At 39.8% G+C, this 25,117-nt stretch overlaps 3 protein-coding genes across 8 annotated transcripts; 2 read left to right on the top strand and 1 right to left on the bottom strand.

Annotated features, from left to right (window-relative positions):
- The first annotated feature begins 910 nt into the window (after nt 1-910).
- LOC143211227 (neprilysin-4) lies at nt 911-9,309 on the top strand. 2 transcript variants are annotated; one of them, XM_076428696.1, is made up of 15 exons: nt 913-1,414; nt 1,494-1,693; nt 2,881-3,026; nt 3,843-3,988; nt 4,273-4,529; nt 4,612-4,869; nt 4,990-5,192; nt 5,250-5,429; nt 5,501-5,712; nt 5,778-6,000; nt 6,081-6,257; nt 6,358-6,520; nt 7,167-7,376; nt 7,447-7,553; nt 8,200-9,309. In XM_076428696.1, exons 1-15 carry the CDS (start codon nt 1,308-1,310, stop codon nt 8,473-8,475), a joined length of 2,865 nt encoding a protein of 954 aa, XP_076284811.1. In that variant the 5' UTR covers nt 913-1,307; the 3' UTR covers nt 8,476-9,309. The 2 variants fall into 2 exon arrangements, with proteins under 2 accessions (XP_076284812.1, XP_076284811.1); XM_076428697.1 differs by lacking the exon at nt 7,447-7,553 and having other exon boundaries at nt 911-1,414.
- Dsh (Segment polarity protein dishevelled) lies at nt 9,292-22,642 on the bottom strand. 4 transcript variants are annotated; one of them, XM_076428701.1, is made up of 11 exons: nt 22,482-22,642; nt 20,324-20,393; nt 19,529-19,787; nt 19,197-19,379; nt 18,894-19,104; nt 18,621-18,749; nt 18,333-18,547; nt 17,753-18,244; nt 16,737-17,048; nt 13,085-13,153; nt 9,292-11,575 (listed from the first exon to the last, which is right to left on the bottom strand). In XM_076428701.1, exons 1-11 carry the CDS (start codon nt 22,640-22,642, stop codon nt 11,535-11,537), a joined length of 2,142 nt encoding a protein of 713 aa, XP_076284816.1. In that variant the 3' UTR covers nt 9,292-11,534. The 4 variants fall into 4 exon arrangements, with proteins under 4 accessions (XP_076284816.1, XP_076284817.1, XP_076284818.1 ...); XM_076428702.1 differs by having other exon boundaries at nt 16,737-16,985; XM_076428703.1 differs by lacking the exon at nt 13,085-13,153.
- A 404-nt stretch (nt 22,643-23,046) lies between these two features.
- Nucleotides 23,047-24,528, top strand: LOC143211232 (uncharacterized). Of its 2 annotated transcripts, XM_076428715.1 has the most exons (6): nt 23,047-23,188; nt 23,300-23,390; nt 23,465-23,694; nt 23,843-23,926; nt 23,996-24,112; nt 24,257-24,528. In XM_076428715.1, the coding sequence occupies exons 2-6, from the start codon at nt 23,329-23,331 to the stop codon at nt 24,499-24,501; spliced, it is 738 nt and encodes a 245-aa protein (XP_076284830.1). In that variant the 5' UTR covers nt 23,047-23,188; nt 23,300-23,328; the 3' UTR covers nt 24,502-24,528. The 2 variants fall into 2 exon arrangements, with proteins under 2 accessions (XP_076284830.1, XP_076284831.1); XM_076428716.1 differs by having other exon boundaries at nt 23,092-23,390; nt 24,017-24,112.
- Nucleotides 24,529-25,117: the final 589 nt, after the last annotated feature.

Below are 25,117 nucleotides of genomic sequence, written 5' to 3'. Positions count from 1 at the left end.
TTACAGTCTAACAGTAAGATAATATATCAAAATAATTAAAAGGAGATATTTTCTGACATTTTGCTCATCAGTAGACTATGGATCTTTATGGAAAATAAAAATGTTCTGCATTGATTGTGGGAAGCAGGAATAAAGTAAAAATTGATTTGATCCCTTAATGACTATATTACATTAAAAACAACATTACGATCGGTATTCTTAAATTTTTCTAATTTTTTACTGTTTTATATTTCACCCGACCAACATCTTCATAAATGCATAAAGTTCTGCAGTCTACTCATCAGATATTAACAATCAGTAAAGTCAGTTAATTATCTCTTGTCCTACCTTCTACGATTTCCTCCTCTTTTAGCTGTTCTCTATTTTACAGCAGTCTTTCAATGGATGTTTTATTGTACCTAACAATGTAGTAGATGACGATGTAAACCGTGTATTATATTATAAACAATCTAGTAAACAAAGCTTCTTACAGGAGATTAGGTAGAGGCACTTTAGTTTCCTCGTCCCTGTGTTCAGTTCGTAGGTCCTCGGCAACTTACAATTTCTGTACAATGTCATGTTCTGTGAGTGATTGAAAAGGCGGGCCTGGTTTTGGGTGGGTTGGTCTGACCGGTTGGGTCCTGGATCATCGGCGAAAGGGTTGCGCCGTGTGTGTCGACAGGAACGGTCGTTCGGGGTTCTTACGTTTTGTAACAGCAATCCGGTGCTGGCGATGAGAAAAGACGTTAATAACGTCGGGGGGTCACGTGTAGAATGTAAAACAGCGCGTCGCGTTATTGAACGATAACTGCAAGTTATTAGGGTCGATTGACGAGTAACTGGACGTAAGGAGCGCGTAAAATGGCCCTCGCGGTGTGCGTGCACGTACAGAGAGCCTCCGCCTCGATTGTTGTTACCACCGCCATTGGCGTTGACCGCCGACATACGTTACATATGGAAATTGCTCCCCGTACAAATGTCGCTGGGACTAATTTGCCCCGTACGCGCAATGTTACATTAACATTCGTGCCGTGATCGCCGCTCGTACAATAGCTCCAGAGCCCAGCCGCTTGTTCTTCTTCGCGGGCGCAGTGTCACCATTGAGGAATCGGTGCTCGGCTACGGACACACGATCCGCGTTGTCTCTCCGTCTTCGGCCAGTACGATCTCTGATCTCGTATTGATCGCGAGGTGGGACCGCGGCCGGTTGGTTCTCGGCGATGTAAAATCTGCGTACAGTGATCGATCCTGACAATACACCTTGTGCGATCGAACCATGAAGTAGAGGGACCGAACTTTAGAGGACCGGGACTTGCGTTTCAGAAAAGATGAGGGGCGGAAGCAGCTTGAGCCAATACAACGACGACGACGTCTTCAGCGGAGGACCCTGTCCGTCCTGTCGTCTAGCCATCAACAAGGAGACCGGACGCTTGAAGTCGGTACCCAAGGATTCGAGGCATTTTCCCAGTTGTCGAGTAAAATCTCGCAGTGTTCTTTCACGTCGGATTGTCCAGGTGGTGCATGGGAGGCAACGACACTTGGCGGTTTCGCGTGAAACTGATGCTGCTGATACCAGCCGTCCTACTGCCGATCACCATCATCTTCATCGCTCTGTCGCGGTCCCAGGTGATCGGAAAGGCACCCTATCATCGGACTTACCTGATCCATGCTACAGGACGAAGGCCCGACGAGAGGACCGAGGAAACATTGCCGCGTAAGTCCGTTGTCGTCGTCGCGATTCGTAAAATGAACTTGACTTTAACGACGTCCGGCCTATTCGCTACTCAAGGATCCGTTTAGAGCAAAGTGCGTGCGCGTGGCCGTGATTTAACGGACAGTTACGCTGGAAGGATCGCGGGAAACCATTAATGCATAATAAAGGAATTAACCACCCGTTGACTCGTAATCGCTCTGAATTCGCGGTACGCGTGTGTGCAACCTGACATGAATTCGAAATTGACCGTACGATCGCGGTTCTTGCTTCGGATACGTTCTTTCCATTATTGATGCAACTGTTAATGGGTTTCATTCCCTGTTGCGATGAAATCTTTCTTCGATCTCGCTAACGTTAATACTTGGACTTGTCCTGATCCAATGTTGGAAACGATCCCTTATTTTCGAGAAGCTAATTTAGACTGTTGTTTATGTTAGATTTGATACAAATTAACGCCAGAGGTGCCGACGATTGCAGTGAACCGTTTTTGGTGGCTTATAAAGATCACAATGAATGAATTCAACTCGTGATGAATTTCGTTATTTATAATTGTAACGCGTAGCATGACATTCGAAGAGCTTGTCGCTTTTCTATGATAATATGTTGTTCCACATTTTACAATGAGATGCATAGTGTTCGATAGAATATTATAACTATAAAGGCTCTTGATGAAATAAGTGCCGGTCGCGAACGTGTGAATCATTTCCCACAAGGAAATCTGAAATGGGTCAAATTTTGATCCGTCCTATAGTCACGGTGTTAATCAGCGCCGCTTTTAACGCGGTCACTATGACAGGGTTGCAGATGGTTGTACGTTCGCTATAGAGCGCAAAGTGTTTTGAAATTGATGCGCTGATATCTCTGGGCCATCCTCTGACATTTCCGACAAGACCGATACAGTCACGAAAATGCATACAACGCGTAATCGCTGTAACGTTACCACTTCCGGCCATTTAAATTCCAGTAGAACGGTATTTGTGTGAAACGGTGATCAGCTGGCTGACAACGTGCTTTAATTGTTTCGTAATTAGAAAGAGCGAATTCTTCGGCGAGATCGCTGCCGAGAGCAAATTTTTATTCATCTCCGCGAGGGAAGGAGCGAGCGGTTACCCGGAAGAATCGAGGAAATTTGCTCGATGATCGATTAGAGGCGCGATTATGCGGCTAACGCTGATTTCTGTTGGCAGCGACCAGCCATACCGAGACCGAACGAGCCGGAGAGGAAGAGGAAGACGAGAGAATCCTGATATCTGGGATGAAAACTAGCTACGTGCCAGTAGAAACGGCCCTTCCGCCTCAGCAGCTGCAACGACGCAAGAGAGAACTCGACGGGGTACATTATCCGCGAGGAAATTGAAAGCGACACCACTTTAGATACACTCTAGTCGCTCGATATAGTGTTCTTCTCGTTCTCCGATCACCTTCTCGTTCCTTTTCACCGAAAATGTCTATCTTAGCTGATCAGCTGTCAATTGGTATAAAACGGGTCACCATATCGTTTCCTCGGTGGTCATGAAAAGATTCTTTGTAAACGATATTTCCAAATCAAGTCACCCTAACAAGTGATCTAATAGATCGCCGTAGGGGAACGAAATCATGCGTGAACATAATTATAATTTAAAATGGCGCGGAGCGGTGGAAAATGAGAAGGAATATAAAATAAGAGAAAAAAGGATATAACTCTGTAGATCAAACTTAAATTTTTTTTCGGTGTCCGAATTATTTCCCGGTTCTATTAGTCATCCACCGAATTGGAGAAATTTCTGAACGGGTCTTTCATAATGATGTACGGGCGATATGCCTCGGAAGAAAAACGAGACAGTTCGGGCAACGAGTGTCGTGTGCGCAGTAACGTTAATTAGCGTTAATCAACATCAAATTAGTGTTACTGGTGCACTGGTAGAAATATCGATCGTCCCACTGCCAATCCTCTCGTTTCGTACAAGGACAATTAAACTTGACTTATCTTCTTTCCTCCTACTGGGAGGAGCGTGTCTAAACGAGAGAAAATAACGTTTCCCAATATAAATCAATTTCAACGACACTCTCGTGTCTCTCGGCTCGTTATTCGATTCTTTAGCCGACACTTTAAGCGTTTAATAAGATGAAGCCGGACGCAGCCGAAGCAAATATTAAAAATTCTGTGCAGGCGCAGTCGACCGACTACGTCACTGGGAAAATAGACAACTGGAGCGCGGATGAAAATTCGGACAACTTTCTGGACGATTATTATCCCGAGGTAGACAACGACAGGATAAAGGAAAACTCGGAGATAGAGAGCAACGACTATCGAAAGTTAGTGTGGCTATTGCATAATTATCCTAGACTATTTAAGAATCCCTTGACCCAGTCTCCATTGTTGTTAGCATTCAATAAACTTTGATTGAAAGATCGCTAAATCTTGTCCCGACATCATTCTAATGCGACACGCTTTCCATTCGGAGTGGTAATAAAACGGCAATAAAAAGCCGCACGTCAATTTTTATCCTTTCAATGTAAAGGGGACACTTCAATCTTCGAATCCACAATGATTCGAATCGCGAACAATTTTTAAGAAAATATTTACGTTATCTCGCCAGCTACGGGGATCATTCCTGCGACAACCATAAGAACGAGGAGGAGCTTCGCTCGAGACCATTCAATGGGAAGTACGACGATAACGAGGAGCAGTCGCAGGATGAGTCCGACGAGGGTGAGCAGGGTGGCAGGCACTCGATCTCGATCGAAGATCCAGACTCGAGCTTGCCGATCACAGATGAGCAAGACGAGACAGGGCCGAATTTTCACACGTTCTGGAAGGGCGAAGGGGACTCCTGGGACATCAGGGACGCTCAAGGTACGCTTTGCACGCTGTCCCTCTAGCCGACATAGCGTAATTTCTGCTCACACGCTTTTTAAGAAACAGATGTTCGCCGCAGCAAAAATCATGCTCACGTACATGGACAGGACCGCCGATCCCTGCGAGGATTTCTATCAGTACGCCTGCGGTAACTGGGCCAGGCACAATCCCATACCGAAGGACAAGGCGGCCTACGATACCTTCGAAATGATCAGGGAGTCCTTGGACACCGTCCTCAAAGAATTGCTCGAGGGCCCCATACCATCCGAGTTAGAAGCGAACCCTGACGACGCGACCGTCAAGGCCAAGTATTTGTTCCAGAGCTGCATGAATTACGGTAATTACAGCGGGTTTAGAATCGCTTCTTTCAAATTTAGCCAGCCGAGTATTCTGTAGTTGACTTTTACGAGTTTGATAACGTATCACCGAAACGTTCTAACGCGCGAAATGTGGCTAGAGATCTTGGAGCAACGCATGGAACGGCCGCTTGTAGAGCTCCTGGACGAACTCGGTGGTTGGCCGATCTTGAGACCTAACTGGGACCCAGAGAAATTCGACTGGTTGCTCCTGGTTGCTCAGCTGAGGCTCTACAATAACGATATCCTGATCTCAGAATGGGTTGCGCCGGATGTCAAGAACAGCGACGAATATATCATACAGGTAAGACGTTAGACGTAACAAAGTTAGATGTTTCCCGAACAAGAATTTTCGTTGTAGTTCGATCAGACGTCGCTGGGACTCCCAACGAGGGACTACTTTCTTCAGCCGTCGAACATGATCTACCTGAAGGCGTACAAGAATTACCTGATCAAAATCGCAACTCTGCTGGGCGCGTCTTTGCAGAACGCTACCATCGATGCCGACGAGCTGATCGAATTCGAAACGAAATTGGCCAAGGTGCATGATCTTTCTCTAAATGCATTGGAACTTCACTAGTGCAAATCGAATGGATTTCATTCACTTTTTAGATCACATCCTCTCCGGATGAGAGGGGAAACGTCTCGCAACTCTATCGGAGAATGAGCATCGGCGCGCTGAGGAACCTGGTCCCTCAAATCAATTGGCACCGGTATTTGACGATTGTTTTAGCACGGCCAATGAACGCTACCGAACCGGTTGTCGTTTACGCGTTGCAATACATCCAGGATTTGGTGAACCTCTTGTCGAAAACTAGTCCAAGGTACTCTGACAGGGGTGAAATGGAATTTTCCTGAAACGCGTTCCGCTTAATCGTTCTATTCGCAGGACCATCGCGAATTATCTACTGTGGCGATTCGTCAGACACAGGGTGAACAACTTGGACGACCGATTTCAGGAAGCCAAGCAGAAATTTTATTACATCCTATTCGGCAGAGAACAGGCGCCCTCGAGATGGAAAACCTGCGTTGGTCAGGTGAATTCGAACATGGGCATGGCCGTCGGGTCGATGTTCGTCCGGAAGTATTTCGACGAGAAGAGCAAGAACGACGTGAGTAGATAAGATTTTTTAAGAGTTTTGTTGAACTAAGAAATGAATTATCTGATTTTATGATTTTCTCTTTGGCACAGACATTGTCAATGACTAGAGAGATCCAAAGAGCATTCAGAGAACTGCTGAACGAGACTACTTGGATCGACGACGAGACGAAAGAGCTGGCTACCGAGAAAGTAAACGCGATGCTGCTGCGAATCGGCTATCCCGACTTCATTTTGCAGCCGAAGTTGTTGAACAAGCGTTACAAGGATGTAAGCCTGGACGTCAACTTTCCGTTTCCCCAATGGAGATTAGATTATCGCGATAAATGGCCGACATTGCGCAAACATGGCTAATGCTCTGATACTCTAGGTCGTTATCCGCTCGGACAAGTACTTCGAGAACACTCTGAATATTTTGCAACACCTGACCAGGGTGGGACAAGATCGTCTTGGCAGCCCCGTGAACAAAACCCTATGGAACACCGCGCCGGCCGTCGTCAACGCTTATTATAGTCGAAGCAAGAATAGGATAAGTCAGTTTGAGTTTCTCTATGGATAAATTGGTGGTCCTCAAATTTTGTCGACTCACGAAACCCATAAGAATCCAAGAAATCTTGTGGAATTCCCAGAAGAAATATTGTTAAGTTATCGGAAAGGTACAGAAATGAGGAACACAGTTTGAAGACCACTGGGATAGACAAAAGTAGAGGGAGGAAGTTGCAAAACAGAGAGAGGGTTGAATGAAAAGATCTTCTACAACATTTTCTGCACGTTGATAAATCATATTGCGCTGATTACCACAGAGCTTGTCGCCTTTATCCGCTTAAAAGCAAGACCACGTAGCGTGTTAGTCGAAGAAAGCAGGGTTAATTATCTGACGCTAAGCCTGATAAGCTCTGTTTGCGGGATCATTCATTTACTAAAGCGGATCGATACTTCGACGTTCCTTTCCACGGTGAAAGCATTATCGATGATTACTGCAAGATATGATTAACGAATTGTATAGTGAAATCGAAATTGCACAAAGTCTGTTTCCTCGTTCTTATCTTAATTAATTGATAAAGCAAATGTTTGAACTTTGAACAGCGGCGTTCTTTTCATTCGATCCTCCGTTCTCGCCTGCAAAATGTCACATTGTGCTCAAGGCTCGACTAATTACGAACTAATTTCCACCCTCAGTGTTCCCAGCCGGCATACTACAGCCGCCATTTTATCACAGATACTTTCCCCGGAGCCTGAATTTCGGCGGGATTGGTGTGGTGATCGGCCACGAGATCACTCACGGTTTCGACGATAAAGGTCGTCTGTTCGATAAGGACGGCAATCTGCATCGTTGGTGGAAGGATGAGGCTATTTACGGTTTTCACCAGCGAGCCCGGTGTCTTATCGGTAATGGACACGTTCCCTCCCACTCTTTCAACCTCCATTCGCGAGTTCGAAAACTCGTTTAATCTTTCAGACCAATACAGCCGTTACATCGTCAGCGAAGTTGGGATGCAGATTGATGGAATCAATACACAAGGAGAGAACATCGCGGACAATGGCGGCATTAAGCAAGCTTTCCGCGTGAGTCCCTGAGAGCTTTGTTACTATCAATCTGAACCTGACAGGCTGATGCCGGAAGCCTCGGAGAAAGATCTCGCGTACTTTCATTGATATCAAAATGTTCTGCACTAACTAAGACTTGGTACAGTAATGTCCGACTGTAAGTCGTCTCTCGGTTCTGTGTTGCGATCTAGATATAAGCTGGACACTATTTTTTTGTGGCTTCAAAGACCACGCCGAACGTAGAAAAGGACATCGAAGCTCGAGAGGCCTCGGTCGCCGAGAAGTGTATTCCAATTATATCATATTTGGTATCATTTTCATTAGAAAAATGCCACGAACATGTTGGTCAAAGTCCCATAAAAAAGTAATGAGAAATAAAGAAGTTTTGTTATTGGATTAGTTATGTTTACTCGAGCTTCTCTTGGCCTCTCGCGGGGTATACCCTCCAGTGGAATGGGCAGCCTAGCGGACGACTTATAATCGGACATTACTGTAACTTCATTTCCTTTTAGTGGCTTCTCTCAGATCTAGGAAAAAATCGCTACGGTTAAATCAGGCTGTAGAAAAAAATCTCATCCTTTGAAAATGATCCTCCCAGATCTACAAAAGAGCTCTCTACCTCGACTTGGTACCCTCAATACAACTCTGAATTTGTTCTCCTCAGGCCTACGAGAGATGGCTGCGCCAAAACGGGGACGCGGACGAAACCCTTCCGGGTTTGAACGCGACCGGAAAGCAGCTGTTCTTCCTGAATTTCGCGCAGGTGTGGTGCGGCTCGATGAGACCGGAAGCGACCAGGAACAAACTGAAGACCACCGTACACTCCCCTGGGAAGTTCCGCGTGATCGGCACCTTGTCCAACTCTGAGGACTTCTCGGAGGTGTTTAACTGCCCACTTGGCGCGCCGATGAACCCTGTTAAAAAATGTTCCGTCTGGTGACAAGCCGGGAAACTCGTCGGTCAAGGATCGACACGAGTCTTCGCTTCGTTCAGAGTGAACACGAGGGAGATTAGTATCGCGTTGCCTCTTAGATCGTGCTGGTCAAACACGGGTGCGGGACTGTTGAAATTAACCCTGCTGTAGCGCACTATAGGCACTCAAAGATTCTCTTGTAATCCTCTTTGGAAAATTGAAGCTGACGTCTTGCAATCTGGAAATCTTGTATTCTCTTTGGAAAATATTGTGGAATTAGTATCATCCAATCTGGAAGTCCTTTAATTTTCTTTTACAGAGAATTATTAATCAGAATTGTGATCATTGTTTGATCGCGCATTTTGAAACCTGTTAGCCCAAACATAAAAATTGGAAAGTGGTCTTTACTTAAATTTTAGTTTTCGCTACAGTAGGGTTAATCTTTGCTTCCCCAACACAGCAGGCGTTTTAAGTAATGCTCACGCTTAGTAAGGGTAGTAGATTCTCTAGAGCAATCGCTTCGCGTTGATCTTCAATCGCGACTGAAATATCTCTTCGTTAGAGAGTAACAAGATGGCAGAACCGTGGGGACGACGTAAGTCCCGAGCCGCCATCGAACGAACGCTACGGTGACCGATTAGGGGAGCTGTGACTAACAAAATACTCTGTGTAGTTTTCTCAACTAAAAACAAACCGTTAAAAAAAAATATAGAAGAAGATAAAGAAACGAATAACGATAGTTCGGCTTGCTGGACCCGAGTATCGTGCGAAGAACAGGTAGATGAAACAGCTGCGCTGTTTCCGAGAAATAAAAATTGTAAGACACCAAAAAGACAATAATGATTTCAGACAGTCATAAAAATCTTTACAATCTATTTCCCTGTATATCCACACACTACTACATGTATTGAAATTCTTTTCGTCGTTTTATAACTTATATGTCGCACCTCTTCTCTCCTCGCGGAATCGTGTGAGCCTTTCGCGATCATTCGTCGCATCCAACGTACATCATACATACTATGGATTAGAAACGTTCACGTCCGTAAGAATGCTGGGTAAAGTAAAAATTCGTCAACATTCAGCCTGGCACACCTGTCTTTGCAGATCTCCACCGACGCACACGCGAAAATCCTTCGTCGTTTACCCATTTCATTTTCTTTTTCCATCCCTCGTTTTCTTTTTCACGCACACACATACACACACTCTCTCTCTCTCTAGCCTTAGTTTCATTCCGTTATTTTGTTTTTGTCTGTTTTATACAAATTCTGCAGTCTCGCTTACGACAATAAATAGAACAATCGTTGAACGTCGCGGGTACAGGGTACTCGAATAAAAAAAGTCTCGGAAAAGTCTCTCGCCGGGGTAAAAAATACAAGAAAGAAACGTGTTTATCGGTCGTAGATTCGATATCGATCGACTATCATCTTCGTCGCCTTGTACTATGGTACTCTATAATGACATTAAAATACTTCAGTCGAGGCAGCTCAAGTGCGCTTCAATCAATAAAACTTTCCTTCGATTCGTTATTGACTGGTCGACGTCTCGATCGGCTACCGAGAGACACACACACGCACACACACCCGCAATCGTCCGTGTTTCACGCGGATATTGTTTATTTAAATATTCCGGTATCCGGGAACCATCCAGTGAAACATTAGATTCCTGGGTTCCTTAGGATAGTCGCATTTAATTAATCTACGAGTGAGGATCTTCTTGAAGATGTTCTACAAATGAAAAGTAAGTCAATGCAATGCTAGATTACCCCGATAAATTAATAATGAAGAGAGTCATGCAAGAAATTAAAATTGTAAAATGATATCTCAGTCTCTCTGAATACATAAACACGTATTCCAAACAATTATTCCAACAATAAAATAAAGGATTCAAGTCTGTTTTGTGTATTTCTACAGTGAAATGAAGTATTTAACCAGGTGCCACGGATACCGGAATAGATACTGAACACGCAGACAGAAGGGTAGAAAGTTTCACCAAATTGTACAATCTTATCTTTACAATTTATTTACGTATTGCCATTCGTATCGAGTAATTGAGTGTAACGAGTAGTAAAAATAAAATCGTACGTGTACGTCGCGTGATCAATTATTTAGTATAAAGCAGATTCGACCGTGGAAGATATCGTCGATCTTTGAACAAGGATCTCCTCGTTTTCGTCGTGTCGATATTAAAAATCGTGCGCTCACAAAAAGTCTTTATACAAAAGTCCGTTTAGATATTACGAGAAAGCTCGATTCGTTCTCGCTGTGTCTTTTCACTTTTTTGTTTTCTTGGTGATCGTACAGAGGTATGCTTCATACTAATTAATTCTCGTTAGCGTTTGGGGCCGACGGCCGTATTGGTTACAAGACTCGCGGCTGTGAGTTGTACTGGTAAATCAGGAATTTTCTGGATAATTATCTTGCCCTTACAATACACGAGGGTACTCGTACAATGGAACGTACAATCCGGTACAATTATGAATTCTCTTCTAAATGAAACGCTCTATCGAGGTCTAGTTCTCGAGATGCACAAGCCAAGTCGCCATCCTTCGAGCACGATGAAACCAAAACAAAGTCAACGAAGTGTTTCTCATTCTTCATCTCTCCGTTTCCGTAATGCTTTTATTTTTCGCCTCGTTTCTCAATCTGCATTGTGCACCCTGCGTTAAAGAAAGCACGCTTCGCGCCCCCGTCTTTCGAAAACCGTTTTCTCTTCGTTTCCCCCTTTTCCTTTTTCTTGTTTTAATTTTAATGCAGATTGCGTATATATAATTATTTATATATAGACATTCTCGGAGTGATATCAAATACCACGTGAAATTCGATGGCCTTATATCCTATTATGTATAGCCATTACAAATTATACGAGAGTTTAGATTCCTTTACCTTCTATGACGTTTTATCAAAATTGGCCTATTAAATATATAAATATATGTTTCGCGTGTGCTACTTCCATCCGCCCGATCCCAACTCAAGCGGAATCATATATGTATATATATATTTATAATTATATATATATACCTTAGAGCTCCTGTTCAACTCCTATTACCACCGTATTACGTATACGTATTGCGTTTAACAAATATATCTTCACTTATGCAGAAACTGGTACTCCAGAATGTCCTCTTCATCTGGAAAACAGAAAACAGACGTTCTTTTATGTCTCGTTCGTTCAGACGCCGGCTCCTCTTAGCCAAGCCGGAAGGACGCTATCTTAATCTCAAGGCGAGACGACGCAAAGTTTCAGTTTTAGTAGCTCTAGTTCCATTTCTTCATCATTCATTTCAACGAATCATCTCCTGTAGGAAATACTGGCTTCGATATCATCTTCAACTATTGAAAATGATGCCAACTCAAATAGGACTACCTGTGACGATTTTTTTCATAGTAAAAATGGCAGCATGGCCATTAGCAAGATCAACAAGTCTTCATAGGCCTACCTTGAAAATTCATAATTATCAAGCAAGCTTATTCAGAATAAAATTGAACATACAATCAGATTTTATTGCTTTGAATCTAATTCTTTAAGAAAGTTAAGTAGGCCTGTTTTGAAAATTCATAATTATCAAGCAAGTTTATTTAGAATAAAATTGAACATACAACCAGATTTTATTGCTTATGATCTAATTCTTTAAGAAAGTTAAATTGTACCATGTCCAAAATTCATTCAAGTGCAATAGAATAGATTCGATTCTCTGCCCGTATTTTTCTGTGAGAATAGAGAGACTAATGATCGCGCGTGTGATGCATTTCCTTCCGAGAAAGATTCCAGATGCATATTAAGAACATAGTTCAGAACGATCGTAAACATGTGTTGCGTCGTCTCGCCTCGCTAGGAATGATTCAACGATTATCATAACAAGACTGGCCAGGTGAGGGGATCTGCATGTACAGGTACAAAACTACATGTTCGCCTTGTGTATGATTTATGCAAGAGCATTGTACAGGCTATTCTCAAACACACACGAGTGTTCTCTATGCTACTAAAGATTCCGTGGACGCATTCGCATTTGTACAGACACGGATGCTCGTATAATGCTGTGTGGTTTGTTTAAACAAGCAGTCAGAGGTGCAAGAATATGTTGGAAACTGGCATCGACGATGCATTCGCAGTGTGTCTCGGTCGGCTGTGTGAGAATATAGTGAACGGTATCAACTGAACATAATCTTGTCAAGGGAATAGATACTCTTACTTGAAATCAAATCCAGAAATAAGAAACTCGACGGTCTTTCCAACAAAAAAAAAAGAACAAAGGGTGTCTTTCGATTTATCTCGAAAGACAACGATTCCACAAAAGCAATGAGCTCACGTTCGTTTCAAATGTATATTCAAATTGATAAGACAATTCGCTCTGCAGAAAATTTGCCAAATATTTCTCAGCACAAAATTTCATCTCCCCAAAGCGAAGCATCTTATTAAAAAATTTTCTTTCATTCACAAATTCTATGATTCGTATGTGGAATACTTGGTTCTTTCTTCGAGCTGATCGACACCCTGATTAATTTCGACAGAATCTGTGTCAATGGCGGATATTAGATTACAGATTACCCTCTAATAATCGGATGAAAAGAAAGATACAGAAAGAAAATGGGGGCGAGCGATTGGCTCGCTCGTCCCAGGCAAAATAAAATACACTCACAGATATTGTCTCTGCTATTGTTGTCCAAATCGCTAGTCTGTGTGTGACTCTCCTCGTGCATACGCAGTTCTGCATCGACCGTCAGCGCAGCACAAGGCATAAAAATGACTCGATTACGTCTTTGACACGGTGTGATCCACATGCGCACAACGTAAGTTGCAAAGGAAATTTGAGTCGTTTTTTTTGTATTATCGGTTGTTGTTGTTGTTTTTTTTTTGTATTGTTAGACAGAAAGCAGCCAGGTCCTTTTAGAGCAGCACAATTAAATAGAAAAATAAAATAAACGAAATTCCTAGTATATCTGCGATCCACAAAACTTGCGCGACTTCTGTTCCTTCGATCTCTTTCCTTTTTCTCGATCGATTCGTACGATAGATCATTTTGCTTCGGAACTCAAGTCTTGTGTTTCTCAGACATACTGTACACAAACTGTCTGCAACATAAAGTATGTATATATTTTACAGAATAATATATAATGGTTGGTATCACACATAGCGATAGATTGATAAAACAGTTTGCGTAACTACTTCTTCTTAGATTATCGAATTACATAATAACGACGATCGAAACGAAAACATTTTGTCGGAACGAACGATTCGAAGTTATCGGTGCGCAATTTTCCAATGAAACTTTCAATGTGCATCGATGCGAGCCGAAGAAGAACCGTCTTGCAATGTGTATAGTTCAATATTTATTAGCTTCTACGGGATCGGTATAAAAATGTATTCGGTATTCAATTAAAAAAAGCTGCCGAGCAGACGCGGAACGTCGACGATGGATTTTACTTTGGAAAATTGCACAAAAATTTGCGTGTTCAAACATGGTTGTACGTTATACACATATAAAACGATATTGATAATATCCACTAGATTATACACATTGTAAATATTTAAAAAAAATAGAAGACCAACGAGAATCATTATTTGTGTCGATATAAAAAGCTAGAGCGAGAAAACCCTGCAGCAAGAAGAAACAACATTAAAATTCTGTTGCATCAAGATGCTTTTGAACGCGTTAAAACCATATTTGAAGGAATCTTATATAGTTCGTCTTTTCTCTTCACACGCGAATTTGAATAACTTTCTGGCGGATTTTGTTGTTTATATATATAATATGTATACAAAAAAAAAGAAGAAAACAAGGGAAGAACGTCATTTCGATATAACAAGGTACGCTAAATAAGAATGAAAGTTCGTACAATAAACGCAACGGCAAGACGCAATTAAAAATGTGTGTGACGAAGTTCGTTGAAATTAAATAAGCTTATGTGAAGATGCAGAAGATACTCGATAATTATAGATAAGATGACAATGAATGAACGTAAACGATAAGAAATGCATACACCTGGGAAAGCGTCTATATAAATTATGTGTGTCGCAAGTATTCATTTCTTTCTTTCTTCCTTTCTTTCTTTCTTTCATTGTTTCAGTACTTTCTCTAACACTCATAAGATGGCACATTTAATATGAGCATAATTTGTTCTATTTACATATTGTCGAACCTGTGATTCAGTACCACATAACATAATTGTAAACAGTTTCTCTCGTCCAAATAATAACGTGAAACGGTAGGAATACAATTTAAAAAAGGGTCCATCACGCACGGACTATATAATCAGCTTAAATGATTCACCGATAATCGCTCAATATACAATAGTTATTGTGTATCGCATATTTGTTTCTCTTTGTACATAAGGAAATCTGTGTTTATTCCGTTTCTCTCTTCTGCGTTCGTTGGTAGCGGCTTATTATTAAAAAAAGAAATCACACGCGTTCCACGAGGAGCAATGATCAGTGAATCATTTAACATTATTTTTTTTTTGTGTAAACAATATCCTCTCGATTTTAAAGAAATAGCTGCCCCATTGTCGTAGACAATCCTAGAACGCAAGCAATGGAAAAATATTAATAAAAATACGTACCTTTTGTTCAATCATTTCTTAATAAAATAATTATAATTTACATGCATTATGTATATATATATTTATATATAATATATGTATATATATTCAGCAAATTATTCGCGCTGTCTCGTTACTTAAAAGAAAGATTCTTCGACGTAATCCGTGTTATTTACATGACCATGCTTGTGCTCTACTTTCATTGTGCGTTCGTGCTTTACATCAACAATTACAACCACAATAATATATATGTATAATGAAGCGTGCATTATAGTGTATTTATAATAATAAACCATTATATGGAATTAAATACTGATCTCTTTTTTTTCTGTTTTCAATCGTTCAGAATCTTTTAGCTAGTTCCATTATTGCTGTATACTAAAAGTTCAAACACGGCAGTTGCATGTCTCATGCAAAAGAAGAGATTTACTCGACTTCACAGCAATGTGCAATTCAACGATCTATTGGCGCGCGTTCGATTTTGTTCAAACATTCGGCTTTGCATAGAGGTACAGTTATAAATATGGGCTTCGTTACGAAATGCTATGCCCCGTAAACAAGGAGCACGCGACTGGAAATAATCTTCTCAAATTTATACTCGTGAAACGATCAAAGTAACGGTAGAAGATCAAACCGGGATGGAGAGAAGAACAGCTACAGAGACAGAGATCTAATGAAAATCTAGGAGAGTTTGAAATTGAAATATACTGTCTTTATTACGACATAAAAAATGCCTGTTTTACTCTTTGTTGAATATTCAAAACGTTACGGTCCGATGCAACTTTTCTTGACTATGATCAGCATTACGAATTCACGTGTTACATGCAAACATTTGAACGAATATAAAGAACGAACTTTTAAGAATATCGATTACTGTAAGAATACATAGTACGAGATGGAATGCAAAATGTTGAAACGACACGTAGAAACAAACTGTTAATAGATTTCAAGAACGAATTACATTAACCTGAAAAAGTAAATCAACTAGGGCAGCGAATAAATACTTTGAAATATTACCTACGACAAACAGAGAACATGCACTAACGAGACAATAATTTTTGCTGTTGGTGTTACTGGAAAAAGAGTATAGATGAAGGTATTATTAATCCTCGGACGTAGGAGAATCTTCTAATAACAAAAAAACCCAAAAGATAACAATATTCGTTTTGAAGTGGCAAATACTGTCCTAGAAAAGTTCATTTTCCCAAGTTCCTATTTTCCACAATTTCAATGTCATCTATATATTCTTTTAAAAATAGAACTACAAGTAAAAAGATTTAAAAACTGCTCCAAAATTATAGAAAATCAATATTTTACTAAACGAAAAGGGATGCACAAAATATGTATAACAACTACATGTACAATGTATGAAAAACACTAGTGACCTCGAAGTGTCGGAAAACATGAGCTTGATAAGAAGATCCTCTTCGTTACAATATTTATCCCTTCAAAGCAAACTTTCAAATGACTAAACATAAACAATCGTCAATTTAAGCTGGCAACTGGAAATGAAGAAGTTCGATGAAGCTTATGGCAAACCTGGGTCAAAATCGACCCGTCGTCTGAGGACCAAGAATAAAGATTGTATTCTAAAGACTTTTCATTGAACGTTTTCAAAGTATTCATTCAAGTTCGATTGTATGTCTTGCCTCCAAATTTATAACTCATCTATTTACAACACCGGCATCTACATAACATCAACAAAGAATTCACAAGGATTTCCCATCGCAATGCGAAATGACTGTCTACTACCAGATAAGTCTTGTTGGTTCTGTTGATTCCCTGAACCAGTTCCTGTCTGCACAGACTGTTCAGAACCACTGGAACGACTGCGACTACCATTCGATCGTTTTCCATTCGAACCGTTCCCATTGCCAGAATTCTTACTCGGCATTGTTGGCACCGATGGGATATGCAATTCGGACTCGGACGCCGAAGAACAAGACTTCAAGTCATGGATTGGTTCTTTGCAAATGTGTTCGCTACCTGCACTACTACCCCCTGTTGAAACACATCGTTTTGAACATTCATCCTGTGTCCTTAAAGTACCAGGCTTGGGCAAATCTTATTCAAAATACAGACAAAACAATTTTAAATTATCATTTATATTAACATTTACACTACTTTATAGTTTTTATTTTACTTCACCCTGTTGATTCTAAGGGGGTTGTCTCGTGTAAACAGGTCAAAAAATCCATTTCTTTTTTCATTAAATTTAAACGTTAATTCATTAGGTTCAAAGTCGAGACAGACCCGCAATCAATTATTTTTATTCGTGGAGTAACGTGTGAAAAGTTACCAAGGAAAACGAATACTAACATGAGACTAATATGATTTTAAGGGGGTAGACTCTCGTTTCCATGATTGCAAGGGTGTGGGATGTGCCTCCTCATTTCTCGATAATGCAAAGTCAGATAAAAGATCAATCTAGACCACGATTGCCCTGAAAAGTCCTATTTTTACATTTACGAAGCGTAATTTGCATCTATTTTCATAAAGCTGAGACAGCTACATGCTGCCGAATAATGAAAATTACGGCTCGTAAACGTAAAAATAGAACTTTTGAGTACGATTGCGGCCTAGATTGATCTTTTATCTAGCGCTTTTGACTACTGAAAAACTCCAACTTCGCATTATCGAGAAATGAGAAGACGCTTCCCGCACCCTTGCAATCCAGGAAACGAGTCTATCTCCTTAAGACAACACCAGGCGAAATAAGATAATATTTTTCAATGCCCATGCCTGCAAAATACTAATGTAAGTCTCACCTGAGCCACTGTGAACACTCTCTTCTCGATGATAACCATAGACAGTCGGTTCATTAGTGAAATTAAATGGCATTGGACTGTAACCAGTTGCAGAATGAGGTGCATACGTTCCTGAATAAGGCATGTCCCAGGCATTTGGCGGCGGTAATGGTCCAACAGTATCGCAGTCTAATTTCATGCTGCTCATGGCTGAACACAAGTCACCGAAAATGTAATAACATTGTTCGGAGAATGTTATCTTGTTCACTGTATGCCTAATGAAGCCAGCTTTCAGCATGAGGGATGCGTATTTTCTGGCATCGCGACGATCAATGAACCCTTCCACGTGGGTATTAAGCCAATCCACCACGTCTGCGCCAATAAACGCATTTGGTATTGTTATTTTAAGCCACATACGTTCACGGATTTCTAACCCTGAGTCAGGTCGAGCCATTGCTCTTACTACTGTGGGCATGTCAGTATTGACTGTGAGGTGAAGCTCTTCTAGTGGTCCTAAAGAAAAGTTATTATTTACTCTCCTATTATTTGCAACATCTTTCTTTCAGACCTATATTATTGTTCTCGTAAAAAGAATAATTACTTTCTGTGTCTGGTAGAGTGCTCGCAAGACTGCTCGATGTCGATGTCAGAGTTGTGGCACTTGGAGGGCGTGGAGGGAAACCTTCACCCCTTATGGCAGCTGTGTGTGCCACCCAAGCACCAGGATCTATAGGTCGTACAGGTTCTGTACGTGGTATTGTAAAGTATCCTTTTGGATTAGGATCCCAACACTTTGCTACTACTAGTTTGATTGGTCTGAAAGATTCATAGACCCATGTTATTTTACCGAATTCCTATAAAATTCAAAGCATCATTAGAGCACACATACCCTGGCTTTTGAACCACTTCGCGCAGTACCCTAACTGCCTCGTCATTAGACATGTTCTCGAAGTTAATATCGTTTACTTGAAGAATCATGTCGCCAGGTTCTATTCGACCATCTAAAGCAACAGCTCCCCTGTGCATACCAAAATTAACATGTTAAAGTTAACTACTTCTACATGTAATTATAGTATTTTTTATGTGCACTCTGTACTAATGTAATTTATGATACAGAGCCTGTTTTTTCTTTTAATGTAAGTGTGGATAAATTGAAACATACCCTTTCATTATGGAACCAACATAGATACCCCCGTCACCACCCTTGTTACTTTGACCAACAATACTAATCCCAAGGAAGTTTACAGTGTCCATATTTAATGAAACTGTTATAATATTTAAGGACATTGTACTGTCTGTGATACTGCTAAAGGATGATGTTCTCGACATAGGTAGTAATCTGTGACGCCGTCTTCTTTGTGGTCTACGTCGATCTAACATTGAAATGCAAAAATTAATTCCAGAGCCTGATTCTATACTTTTCGAATAAAAGAAAAAACACTTCCGAGTTTCGGTATAAATTTACCTAATGTAGCTCTGTCGACTGTACTACTCATATTAGTGTGTCTGCCTGTTGTCGATGTTATACGGCTACTTGCGTCATCATCTGACTCTAAAAATGTGGTTGTCTCTAAATCTGAACTTAAAATAGAAGCAGTCTCATAACCATGGCCTGATCTGTGTTTCGAATGACCATTTATACGAAGTCCTGGGTTAGTAAACAAATGAGAATAATGTTTAGATAACAATGATTTTTTATGATGAGATCAATTCTAACAAAAGTATTATAGAGAAAAGTATAAATAGCAATGACTAGAGTCTTCACTAATTAAAGACAGATTAATTGAGATAACATACCATTGTACTTGTTTTTGTATTTGTCAATGTACTTGTCTGAATGGTGTCTTGAACTTTTATGTAAATGATGCCCTTGCCGACTACTTATAATACTTTCAGTTTCAGTTAGAGTGTCGTCGTGAGAAAGTGGTGGTGGGCCACGATTTGTGTGACCAGGTGTCACATGATCGACACGATCATGCTTTGCCTCGCTGTGTGCCACTGAATCTGTGCACTGAGACGCACCATCTGACACATTGCTGCCCTCAGCAGACACCAACTGATGGTAAATATATTTGTTTATTTTTTTAATTATAATTTACCCAGTTCTGGAGTAATCAACCCTTTAACTGTTCCACCCTGAGAACACTTAAATATCTCTGTGGGAATCGATGATGGAAGAAAATGTCTAAGTCATTGGAAGGTCATAAATGTTTCTCTAAATGAAATATTGTATTCTGAACTTCATAGTATAACAAAACGTTTGCGTGGGTGTATACATACATCGTACACAGTCAAAGGATTAATACTTTCTTAAACATAATTAAAATATTAACGTTTCTGTATTCTACAGCACTCTTTTGTATTGTTTACATGCTGCAAGTTTTGTGGATACATATATAATCACAAAACTTGTGTAGATTTTTATAAATATCCATACTATTTATAATCTCTTTAAAATCAATATCTTTAAAGCTTATGCTTTAAAGCTCAGTTCGAGATCGATTTCATACATTTACAAATTGTATGTATAACATAATTTTCATAGATTTCAGAAAAAAATTAATTAGTAAGAACTTGAATTGAAAATCTTACCCAAGAGACAACCCGTCCATTGAAACAGGGGAGGTGAGCATCATCATCAACAATTTCTTCTTTTACAACTCTGTCAAGAAAAAAAAAACATTTTGTTGTATCAAGTCAATCGTAAAACCATAATCAATTTTAGAGAATAATTTACTACATGTGCATAGATTAATAAACAATGAACAGTATACAGTAATTTACTTATTTAAGTTTTAAGGACTTGAACATTAAATTTCACAGAAAATCTAAGAAACACGGATTTTAAGAAATTATGTTATTAAAGAATTAGAAAATGTACCCTATTAGAACAATTTTTTCAGTGCTCAAGCTAAAATCCTTTTGTTTGACTACACCCAGGTCACCTCAGTGAATCATAATAGACAAATTTGAATTTTACCGTGATTCGATCGTTATTTTTCGTACAATCCAAAATATTAAATTTTTATTCAAATCATATCGAATTATTATACAATAAATTTATTGGATTATGACGAGAAGTACTGAACAGTACTGAAGGCATGTCTTCACATTTCGAAAGAAACGTTGCGAATAAGGAACGCTCAGGTCAAAAACAGAAAAGCAACGGTCCCACGAACAACTGAAAGTCGAGAGTCCCATGTCGGGAACAATATACAATGAATATTGACAGCATATACAATGTGCAATATACAGGTCAAGAGTCGAATCAATCGATCCTTCCTTCTAAAGAAATAATAGATTAATTTAATTATTTATTTATGAAATAAATTCCAGCAGAATTATAGACAAATATTCGTTGGAATAATCAAATGTTAATGATAAAGACAACAAAAAATTGTTAACAAATCCAACATTTTTACGAGAAAGTCATCTTGAATATGCACCGAGCGTTTAATGTTGAGTGCGTATAGTCACCTTTAGTAAAGAAAGGTTTAAAACGCTTCACATACATATATCGGGATTTAAATGGACCGAGTGTAGAATGTGAATCGACTGTCGGGAAATGGTACGCGGAGCAGAGAGACGGCAGATAATTGTCAAAATGTGACTGTCGGACACTTTGTGCATCCCTTTGTGGTCCTAGCTATTTTCGTTCCACTTAGTTCGCATTTATTTTACCATTTCCGGACGTCATTTAATTCTATTTAAACATTTCGAAATTTAATCAACGAAACAAAACATTTTCGCCGATATATCGATTTCGATGTATGTATTGAAATGCGACTTATTATAAATAGACTGCGTTTATGACAAAAACGAAATGAAATATAAACCTGTGAAAAAGAAATGAACGCGTATGTAGTAGCTCAATTTTGATGTTGCATAAAAATCCGAAGTCTAATTACTAGACTGCAGATCTTTATGCATTTATAGCAAAATTGAGTATATGAAACTCGAAATTGTTGAACAATTAAAAAAATTGAAGATGTCAGTATATAATTTCTCCTCTATTAAGATCATTATGGGAAAAAGTAACATTCAATTTAGTTTTATTTCTTGCAAATCGATGCAGACAATTTTTATTTTGCATACAGATCCGCAGTCTACTAATTACAAACCATAACTTGTACTACATATTCCGCATAGAACACGCAGCATAAATTTCCTTACACATGTTCCCCATATAATATACAGTCATCCGCCTGACACAAGCTGCCCAACCCCTCGTGTTTTTATCGGAAAGAAGAAACAATAACACGTATGTCATTTTCGTAAAAAAAGATGCCGATTCGAAAACAACTTTGAAACAAAACTACAAATCGCTAACTACCTTGACATGACCGTGCGTCTCTGTTCGAGCGTAGAGGTTGCTGCTCCAAAGCTAAACACAGCAGCTGTTTATCTTAATTCCATAGCTCGCAAATTACAAAACGTGCGTGGGAGACGAAAGGAAATCCGAATGATGTATCGACTGTGTACGGTGACGACGGTAGGAAAAATATTGGGAGTGAGGAGGATCGATTGAAAATAGGGAAAAATTGTTGGTAGGCTCGGCGGCTAGCTGAAAATATGATGTCGAATCGGGCTGGACGTAGGACCGCAAAGGGTTAAATCGCGGGGCATTGACTCATCCCGAAGATGAAAGATAAGGTAGCCAGGATGGTGACAATCGTAGACTCCCATAGAATGAGTACGCAAGCCTCGTTTGCGTGGGCAGACACGCGTTAATCGTTGATCGACTACTCACCCGAAATCATCGTCCATCGATTTGAAGAAGTACTTGTAATTCGGCCGATTCAAGACATTTTTGAAGTCGGCCAGAGTGACCCTCTCCGGTGATATGGTGAGCTTCACCAGGTACGGGGTCTCCTCGTCGTCGATGTGATAGATGATCTTCGTCTCTTCCATCGTCTCGGGATCCTGTTATTACGCGTGCATTTGCGAAACGGGGGGAAACAAAAAAAAATAACTGATCGCACCGAAGGCCCCTCACTAACTATGAAACAATTCTCTTGAACCAATATGGCGCGTCACAGTTCGAGCCAAAGCCCTCGCGCGTACGAAGACCGTTCGCTCATGTAGCCCGTATTCGCAGCTTACGCGAACACGGCTGCGTGCAACATTATCGAGAACGTGTGCAACCAGTTACGAGGAAGCCATTGACATTATTCGAGGCAGTCCCGCACGACGCGTACACGGTGCAACCGACGAGATGAATTAAACGTCAACATTCTCGCCGACATTACACACACTCGCGGCGGATCGCCCGATGTACTCGACAGACAGTACGCTCGACAATTCGAAGCGAACGCAGATAGAAAGACGATCCGCGGAATGATTTTTACACCCTCCCGGCCATTCGACGGATCCTTCGACAGATGGCGTCGAAACACCGCTGTTCAATATGGCGAGGGGTTCGGACTTAGACCATATATACTTATAGACACGGCATAGGTACATTGATATGTATAATGCTTAGTATATAAAAATACTACTATTTATATACATATATAATAAAAATACGTAAAAAATTGGTATTGTTCAGTATATAAAAATTGTTTGTAGTGTAGTGTGTATCCAAACATACTTTCAAAATGGTCAATTGCGTATTTTGTGGGATTTCGCGCAACAATACGAAAAATGTGACATTTCACAGGTACGTAAAGTCTCTTGTCAATTTTCAATAGTATTAATATATTTTTGTTCTAATTTTCGTATGGTTATGCGCAGATTTCCAAGAGACGAACCAATACGTAAAGAATGGTTGAAAATAATCGGTTTGGAAGGGCTAAGTGTTCGTAACAGTACCTTATTGTGTTCAAATCATTTTACAGAAGACTGTTTTATAGTGTACTTCTGTAACAAGAAACGTGTAAAACTAGGAAGTATGCCAACAATCTTGAAAAAAGAGGCGAGGTCTCGAAAACAGCAGGACGTTCTCGTTGAAACAAATTGTACAGGTGAAAAAGTGTTTCATCATTCATAAAAGTTATTAAAATCTATCTGTTATAGAAGTATACATACAGAAACTGATAGTTAATGTATTTGAATGTTTTTTCTTTTACAAGTTTATCTTTCTGTTTTAAATGTAAGTACTTACTTTTTCAGGTAAAGCTCAAGATGTGGCTACAATTTCTGATAAAGAAAACTGTGAACCGCAGAGGAATGTTTTGATGGAAACTAATTCTACAGGTAAGAAAGTGTGTATAGTCTATGTTGACAAAAGGTAAAGATGAAAGTTCCTTTACACCTCTACATTAGTTCGTGTAATGAATATTTCAGATAATGATGCTGGGCCAGCCTCAATAATTGAACAAGTCCCAGAGGCAAGCATAATAGTGGAATATAGTGACTCTCCTACAACGAGCAACAAGATACGTAAGTTGAAATAAGTTTCAAATACAATATTTAAGTTAATTACATATATATTATTAAAAGAAAATTTGAAGATTTATTATTGAGATATTGAAAGTGGTATAAAATGTTAATGTTGTAAGTACTGAGCATTATATCTCATTGCAGTTAGTCAAGAGAAATGCTTCTCACCAAACAAAACAGACGCACAGAAGAAGAAATATCGAAGAATAACAGCGCATGAAATAGTTTCACATGACCACCAATACTACGACACTCCATGCACTCTAAAGCAGAAATTAAATGCCTTACGCATAAAATACGCCGCAATTGTGAGAAAAAACAAAACATTAAAACAATCAGTCCGCCGTCTGAAAAGAAAGATAAATTCCTTAGAGGATGTGCATGTATAGAAATATTAAAGACTTAACATAAATTAAGTTTTCTTATTCCATAGATTTTTTCCTACAATCTCTCACCACTGATGCGAGTATGGTCTGAATTTTGGACAAATGCGACTGACTTGGACTCACGTGGATTCCCAAGATCACGTTTCGAAGAGTCAGATTTATTTGTATATATTATCGTAAAATTAATACATTTATTTTAGTATTATTATGAATTCAATTTCATTTAATGCTTCCCCTACATCTCCTGTATCCCAAACGATTCATGAATTTCATTTGCTCTCATTAACTTTTCTGAAGTTTTGTTTATTACGAATTTTTCTGAACAATTTGAATTTTTGCATTTGCTTTAGAGTATGGGATTTACGTATTTACCAGAAAAAGGTCATGAAAACAAATTCGAAAGGCCCAAAAAAATAATGCAATTTATCTGATGTCCTATGTCAAGGAATTAGTGATCAAACGGCAATATCTAAAAAGTGAAAGTATTCACAATATATTTACGACCACATATATGTGCTCTTATAAATTATAAACCATGTTTTTCAAGCTTTGCGCTGTACGGCTGGCTTATGGGAATCTCGTATCCATATATATATCAATATATATGCACGCAGCGTTC

The sequence above is a fragment of the Lasioglossum baleicum genome, chromosome 8, assembly GCF_051020765.1.
Source record: "Lasioglossum baleicum chromosome 8, iyLasBale1, whole genome shotgun sequence".
NCBI classification, from domain to species: Eukaryota; Metazoa; Arthropoda; class Insecta; order Hymenoptera; family Halictidae; genus Lasioglossum; species Lasioglossum baleicum.
Note: the sequence above shows the minus strand (reverse complement) of the source record. Positions and strands in the feature narration are given on the sequence as shown.